Source organism: Ursus americanus, chromosome 7 (assembly GCF_024610735.1).
Source record: "Ursus americanus isolate L20-20 chromosome 7, mUrsAme1.1.p, whole genome shotgun sequence".
NCBI classification, from domain to species: domain Eukaryota; kingdom Metazoa; phylum Chordata; class Mammalia; order Carnivora; family Ursidae; genus Ursus; species Ursus americanus.
This window is the reverse complement of record NC_142133.1, coordinates 10,604,690-10,612,232: the sequence shown is the minus strand read 5'-3', so window position 1 is coordinate 10,612,232 and position 7,543 is coordinate 10,604,690. Positions and strand designations below refer to the sequence as shown.

General features: G+C 43.4%; 1 protein-coding gene across 1 annotated transcript; it reads right to left on the bottom strand.

Moving 5' to 3' along the window:
- Positions 1-2,028: 2,028 nt before the first annotated feature.
- On the bottom strand, positions 2,029-7,103 carry LYG1 (lysozyme g1). The gene is made up of 5 exons (XM_045771624.2): positions 7,061-7,103; positions 5,060-5,164; positions 3,939-4,132; positions 2,308-2,440; positions 2,029-2,147 (listed from the first exon to the last, which is right to left on the bottom strand). Exons 1-5 carry the CDS (start codon positions 7,101-7,103, stop codon positions 2,029-2,031), a joined length of 594 nt encoding a protein of 197 aa, XP_045627580.1.
- Between the last annotated feature and the right edge of the window lie 440 nt (positions 7,104-7,543).

Genomic DNA, 7,543 nt, shown 5'->3' with positions numbered 1-7,543 from the left:
TCAAAGACATGGCTCCAAGACCTCTTAAAAAATTTTTTCTGAGTTATAAAGTTGATAAAAGGCTAGCTCAGGAAGAGGTTTAAAAAAGATGTACAGACACACACACACACCTTCATTTACATATGTTCTTCACAGGATGGGGCCATCCTACCCAGTGTTAACTGCAAAATGTTTAGCATCCTTTTCCTCACCACAAAACACCAGTAATTTCCAATCCCCCCTCCCTCTCTCCACCCCCAAGGCTTGTGTGGATAACAAAACAAAGGGTGTGAGGAGGAGAGAGGGAAAGAGGAAAACTACCCTCACACATTTTCAAATACCTTCCACGAGGGCTAATGCCCGGCTGAGGTGACCAACTCATCTGGATTTGCCTGGGACCTTTCCCCTTTAACTTTCTCGTTTTTAGCCCTGATGGTTGACACCCTAACAGCCCACCACACAGACAGACACATGCACACCATACATATTAATAATCCTCTAATTACAGGGGGGCCTGAGGGGGCTGAGTCAGTCAAGCGTCTGACGCTTGATTTCAGCTCAGGTCATGATCTCAGGGTCATGGGATCCAGCCCCATGTCAGGCTCCGTGCTGAGTGCGGAGTCTGCTTGAGATTCTCTCACTCCTTCTCCCTCTGCTCCTACTCCCCCACTTGTTCTCTCTCTAGTAAATAAATAATCTTTAAAAACTGCAATCATCTAATTATGTGCATGTGTCACTTAGAGAAAAATAAAAAGGTTTAAATGAAAGAAACCTGGGCTTGAATTCTGGTTCTGGGACTAAGGCAAATAATTTACCAGTATAGTGCTGGTCAACGTCCTTGAGGGTGATTCTGATTGATGAATCACTATCCTCCGTGGCTCTGTTTAGTCTTAAGTGCCCCAAACCAGGGAATAGTTTAGCTGAGTTGGAGGGAGTGGGGGGGAAGCATGGGTGCAGGAGAAGGTTCTGTTGCCTAGGGTCCAAGAAAGGAGGAGGTAAAATTAGATGATAGAGAGGCTGTCCCTGGGCTAAGCTAATGCTGCAGAGTTAACAAGTGACTCTCCAGGGCACCCGGATGGCCCAGTAGGCTAAGCATCAGCCTTCAGCTCAGGTCATGATCCTGGGGTACCAAGATTGAGCCCTGTGTCAGGCTCCCTGCTCAGTGGGGAGCCTGCTTCTCCCTCCCCCTCTGCTGCTCCCACTGCTTGTGTTTTTTCTCTATCTCAAATAAATAAAATCTTAAAAAAAAAATAAACAAGTGACTCTCCCGAAACTTTTCCACCCAGCAGATGGGGCAGGCCACCATCTCACCCTTTTTCTCATCAGAAGTTTTCTTTGAGGGGCACCTGGGTGGCTCAGTTGGTTAAGTGTCTGTCTTCAGCTCAGGTCATGGTCCCGGGGTTCTGGGATGGGGCACCCCCCCCCCAGCATAGGGAATCCCTGCTCAGCTGGGAATCTGCTTCTTCCTCTCCCTCTACCCCTCCCCTCACTCGTGCTCTCTCTTTCTCTCTCAGCTCACTGTCTCAAATAAATAAATAAAATCTTAAAAAAATGTTTTCAATTAAAATTAGAAACTATGATTTTTATCAAAGATATCAGTGGTAGAATTTGCATAAAATATCAGGTACCCAGATAAATTTGTATTTCAGATAAACTGAATAATTTTTTAGGATAAATGTGTTCTAAAGATTGCATGGGACTTAACACGAAAAAATCTTTCACCATTTACCTGAAATTTAAATTTAACTGGGCTTCCTGTATTTTTATTTGCTAAATGGCAGTGCCAGTCACTGAGGTCTAGGATTCATTTCGTGGAAATCCACATTAAGGCTAACTTCCATGGAAGTACCTTTAAGGAGACACAGCCCTTCATTTACACACTCACCACACCACAAAATGCAGACAAATCCTCCTTTAATGTGCTTCATGGGATTTTGATGACCTTCAGGTCAAATTCAGACTCACGGTTACAAGCCCCATTGGCTAGTTTTATCTGTGTAACTGTTGAGGTCTTCTATGTGATAATGAGCTCGGGTTTGCTCTGAAGTGTTAGAAGCCATGTCTCCTGAAGTATTTGGCTCGTGCAAGGACATCATTGCAGAAGTCACAGCTCAGGTCCTGGCTGCTTCGGATGTAGCCGGGAGCTCCAGCATAGGCACACAGTCCGCCTGGAATATGTGAGACGGGTTAATGCTGACCTTATAGCCCCTCATTGCTTCTGGGTCTCAGCAGTTAACTTAGATTCTCTTGGGGAATCTCGTACAAGGTCTTGTAGTTGTTCTTATTAGTTCCATGCTGCGAAACCACCAACCCATGGGTTACACTTACCTCTCAGGTACTGGTCAGAGGTCCAGGTTGGAAACCTCCTCTGGATTTCTTTGATCCTAACAGTCAGGACCTCAGTTATTTGAGAAACCTGGGACTCGCTGATCCAGGATGTGGGAGCATAAAGACCAGGGTCCTAGAGAGAGGGAGGCAGAGGAAAAGCTAGGTAAGCCATGTGCGAAGGTGATAGGACTTCATGGGACCAGTGCTGCTTTCTCATTTCCCTCCTTTTTCTCTCTTCCATCTTTGGCCGAACTAATGCCACTTCTAATCTCCCTGCAGATAAAGAGTAAAGCTACAAGGTTTGGGCAAAGGAAGGATGAGCAGACATTTCGCAGCTGCTTCCTTGTACTGGGGAGAGGCAGAGTTGGAAGCCAGAGGTGAGAGAGGTAGTGGACCTACCAGCCCGATGCCCTCCTTCAATGCTGCAAACACAAGCCTTCCAAACAGGTCAGAAAGGGGTTTTTATATCTGTACTTGGAATTCTCCTTCCAGATAATCTGAATGTCTAAAAGTACTTCTAATTTTTCTTATACATCCTTGGTTACTGTTCCACATGAGTTTCAACATATTTAGGAGAAATGTCTGACTCTGGAGAATTCTTTCATCTTCAAAGTAGATGGACGCATCCTTTTCCCAAGAACAAGATTTTATGAAGGAGGCAGAGCAGGGCCTCGGAAATGATGCTGACCCTAACATCGCCCATGTTTCTCTTGGTCCCGGTTCTGCATTTTCTAGCTGCCATGTGACTCTGCAGCAATGACTCTCTTCTCGTAAAACCACTTCCTCACTTGAAAAGGATGGGTTACATGTCTTCCCCCAACCCCATCCTCATCAGATTATTGGATGGGTCTCCAAATCAAAATAAGGTATTTGAAAGTACTTTTAAATTGCAAAGTGTTATTCCAAGTACTAATGGGAAGCCAGTTTAAAGATCACTGAGGAATACGTTTTCCTAAAAGCTTAAGAAATGACTGTTCCACATAAAGGCTTCTCGGCAACTACAACAACAATGTGAAATGCAATCGAAAAAACCACAGCTCCATTGTCTCCTTGCCATCACCGATTCCCCCAGTACCCAATTAATTCAACTGTGGGATTAATGCCCGTTCCCCGGAAGACTCTATGAGAAGTGAAACCAGGCAGAATTTGTGCAAAAATAAAACTGGATCTTCAGAACTAAGGATTGTGTAGAAAGAAAACAAAGGAGAAAGAATTCAGTGTTTGCTAAGAATCTGCCATCTACTAAGCACGTTTTCACAATGTTGCATTCACATCGTTCACATATGCAATTATAACAATTCTAGGAGGCTGGTGTTTTATAGGTGAGGAAACTGAGTCCTAGGGAGATTAAATGAGGTCACGTGGTTACCAAATAACAGAGCAAGGATCGAGAGTAGGGTACCACGGATGATATCCTGGAAAGACAGCACAGTTGATTTTGAAAAGAAACCATGGTTCGCAATAAAGCAGTGATGCTGCTACTGGTATCAGGCAGAGCTGTGACTCTCTCAGATCCAGGGAGCACCTTTCGTTCTGTGTCCCATGGAGCTGTGCTCCAGGGTGTCAACAACAACAAATGTAAAGGTGTCCCCTTAGTGTTGTGCCATATGCCATAACTGATGGAGGGTTACCTGCACAACCCCGATGCCATCGCCCATGTTGCCCACATTGGCCATAACGTTGCCACCATGAGACTCCCTGGACAAGACACCAGCAATCACTGCAGGATCCACACAGTACTTTTGGCCGACAGTACGAATCACGGGCTGATATCTCAGGAGGTACGGCATGTCTATTTCAGCCAGCCTTTCAGAAGCACGAACTCCTAATGCAAACATAGAAGGAAGGATGTGGCGGGTGTGACTTACGCGGATGTGGGAGCTCAAGAGGAGAGAAATCACCCTCCAACAATCTGGGCAGTGGTCTAGGACCAAGAAGCCCATGTCTAATCTGAAATCCCTAGTGGCCATTCCTAGACCTAAGCTTGTATTGGTATCCACTGAGGTCATGTCCTTTATGTCCTTTGTGGCTGCCAGTCCCCCTCGCTGGGCTCTCAGGGGCTGCTCTGGCCCACGCAGGACAATTCCCTGGACACAACACCCTGGCCCTATCCTAAGCACCCCAAACAGGGTTACCCAATAAAATGTACCTGTCCATCAGCTACAACGAGCACCATATATATAAAGAGAGACTCTCCCAACCCCTTCAAGAAGTCCTTGGAGAGTTTCCCTGACAGATTTGCTCACGCTTGCCCACCTTTCCACCCTAAAGTGACACCCAGAAATTACATGAGCTTAAACTTTTGTAAAATAACAAGGATGCTGGGCAAAATGAAAACCAATACTAATTTACCTGGCTAGCCCACTTACCTTGTAAGCATTTTTTGTGGTTTCAAAGCACTCTCATCTACATTCTATCAACCAGAGTTTACAACAAAATTGTAAAGTGAGTACTTTTAACCCCTTTCAGTGGAGGCAGAGGAGAACTAAATGACTTGTTGAAGAACCATAGCCCACACTCAGACAAGGTCTTTGGACTCCATGTCTAGTGCTCTTCCTGCCACTGGGCTGTGGGAAATAGTGGGAACCAAAAGGATACATTGAAAGGATCAAAATTTGTGGGGAAGGACAGGGAGACATGGGTGCGGGGTATTATGGGAAGGACAAAATCCTGTTAAAGCCACCCTTGCCAAAAGGAGGCACCTTCTGAGAGAAAGAGGAGGGGGGAGGCGGACAATGAGATTGTAACCTACCACAGTAGTTCAGGCCATGACGCTTTCCAATCCCACAAGACGCCCCAGGGGTCTCAAAGTTTCGGATGTTTCCATAGCATCCCCAATTGCTGCTTTCAGATGAATCTACAAATTGAGAAATTTTCAGGCTAAGGCATTGAACTAGACTAGTTTTGATCATCTTCTGTCCATGAATGAAGCGCCATTAATAAAAAGAACTTTACCAACATCAGTAACAACAACTTCACTCTGAACTGAAGTACACTTTTGAAATTTACAATATAGTGCCTAGGAAATTATCATAGAAACCTCCTCGATACTAAATTGTCACCTCCTATCCTGCAGGCATGAGCAACTGTTGGAGCAGCTATACTCCTTGCAAAGCCCTGGGCTGTCCAGTGCTGTTGAGTCGGTGTCTTGGAATCAAACCAGAGGATCTGTTCCCTGTAACTAGTCTTCATGCTGTATCTTAGGTGAACTCTCAATACTTCTCCCTCAAATATTCCTGCCTGGCTGGTCTGCTGAGATATTTATGGTTGCTCTGGAGAAACATGTATAAAGCCTGGGCTTCCGTGGGGTCTCAACCCAGACCCAAAGTAAAGGCATCAGGACTTGGAGCTAGCCTTCCCTGGTCTTCTGGATGGTGTACTTTTCTAGACGGGGGTGCCAAAGACAGCAAAGAGGGGAGGACATGTAATGGGGCACAGAACCAAGTTTCCACAGGGGGGCTGCCTCTATCCACTTCTTTTTCGGTCTTTGCCTTTCCATATCTCTCTCTCTACCTACTGCTACCCTTCCAGGGAAGAGAGGTTTTTCACAAAGGTCACTGAAGAGGAGGGCTTCCCTAGTATTAATAATTCATACCAGAAGGACACATGAGCAGTAACAAGATACATATAGGGGGCAGGAAGTTGCCCATTGAGAAAATCATCTCACTATGATAAGCTTGTAAGGACTTCACATTAGATTACTCTTTTTTATTTGCTTTATTCTTTGCTCATATCATCAAATCTTAATGGTTTGCAAATCCTTGGAAACAAATCCATTGCGCATCATCGTATGTGTATTATATGTTTATATAGATGCCTGTTAAGGTTTATTTTCTTACTAAGAGCTTCTTGGAGCTGAAAATATTAATATTTTGGAGTAAATGCTTCTACTTTACAAATCTGAAAGAAATGTGGAGACAAAAAGACCTGGTCTTTTATGAGTGTACCAAAAATTAAATGAACCAACATGTCCTTTTTTATTTTTTAAGCAGTACACGTTTATCTTTATAATTGGTGACAAATATCCTTAATATTGTAATGGGTTGTGTCATTCATTGCTCCCCGCCCTGTAGCCACTCCCTAGTCACATTAGCTATTCCCTAAAGTTCCTTATAGTCCCAAAATATCTTTTAGAAATTTAAAAATACTTGTTAAATAAATGGACCAATCAATAAATGAATGAATGTAAGACCCCATCTGAGAAATCATCAGAATTTAGAGCCAGGAAAAAGTTTGCTTCTCCTGAGGAACTATGCTTCCTCCTTTTACTTTCAAAAAACATGTACTTTTCCCTTTTGGTCTGCAAGGAACCTTAAGACCAAATCTGAAATTCAAGCACAGCAACTATGTCAGCCTCAGTGGTTAACTTCGTCACATGTCCTTGATCCCCTCCATGCTAGTTTTCTATTTGAAATTACATTAGTCTTATTATGGTAAACCATCTCAATCCTTCTACGGAAATACATGAGCTATTAATAACTTCAATAACTACTCTTGGTGAGATGGTTTTTATAGAGGAACAATGAGTACTTATCAATGATGTATATTTAAAGTCCAGTCTCCAGCAATGCTGGTTTAAGCCCACTCCACATTCCAGAGTGCTCCCTCCTTTTGTGGGGCATCTGGAAAGAGGCCATTCATTAGTGGCTGCCACTAAGTCCAGTATTTATTGGACAACTTAGAAGAAAAACATTTTCTACCACAGTTTCAAGTATCAGAAATACCATTCTGTTCCTGCCATTCTGTTACTCACCAGTAAGGGCAAGAAGACCCAGAAGCAGCCACAGCACAGACATATTGATGAGGGGCTCTTCACGTCCTAAAATGATTTTAGAATAGAAATTAAGTCAAAGATGTGAAAACATCCATTATCATCATAACAATATGTAATGTTTCTATGGGAAAAGGTAAAAAAAGAAGACAACGACGAAGAAGAAAGAAATAAGTTTCCCCATGTCTGAACTAAGAAAATTAATCATCTGAATCATAATGAAAAATACAAAAATAAGACTTGTGCTCCATCCACCCTTTCAATTAACTGAAATATGACGAGACTCCTGCTTGGCTCACGGGGACTCACCAGACCATTGAACTACTAGAGAGTAATTATTTCAGGAAGCCAAGATACTTTGATTCTCAACACTGAGAAACATAGTTATCTGAGTCCAGATTCCAAAAAGCAAATTTTTGATGCCTGTGCCTTATCTCAGTAGTAGTCTTCTTACTATCAAAAGAT

Bases quoted from the DNA above. Each gene is read 5' to 3' on its own strand.
- LYG1 (XM_045771624.2), bottom strand. From the start codon at position 7,103: ATGTCTGTGCTGTGGCTGCTTCTGGGTCTTCTTGCCCTTACTG. The intron at 5,165-7,060 runs GTGAGTAACAGA...CTCAATTTGTAG, and splicing joins GGGTCTTCTTGCCCTTACTG to ATTCATCTGAAAGCAGCAAT. The intron at 2,148-2,307 runs GTAAGTGTAACC...CACATATTCCAG, and splicing joins CTCTGACCAGTACCTGAGAG to GCGGACTGTGTGCCTATGCT.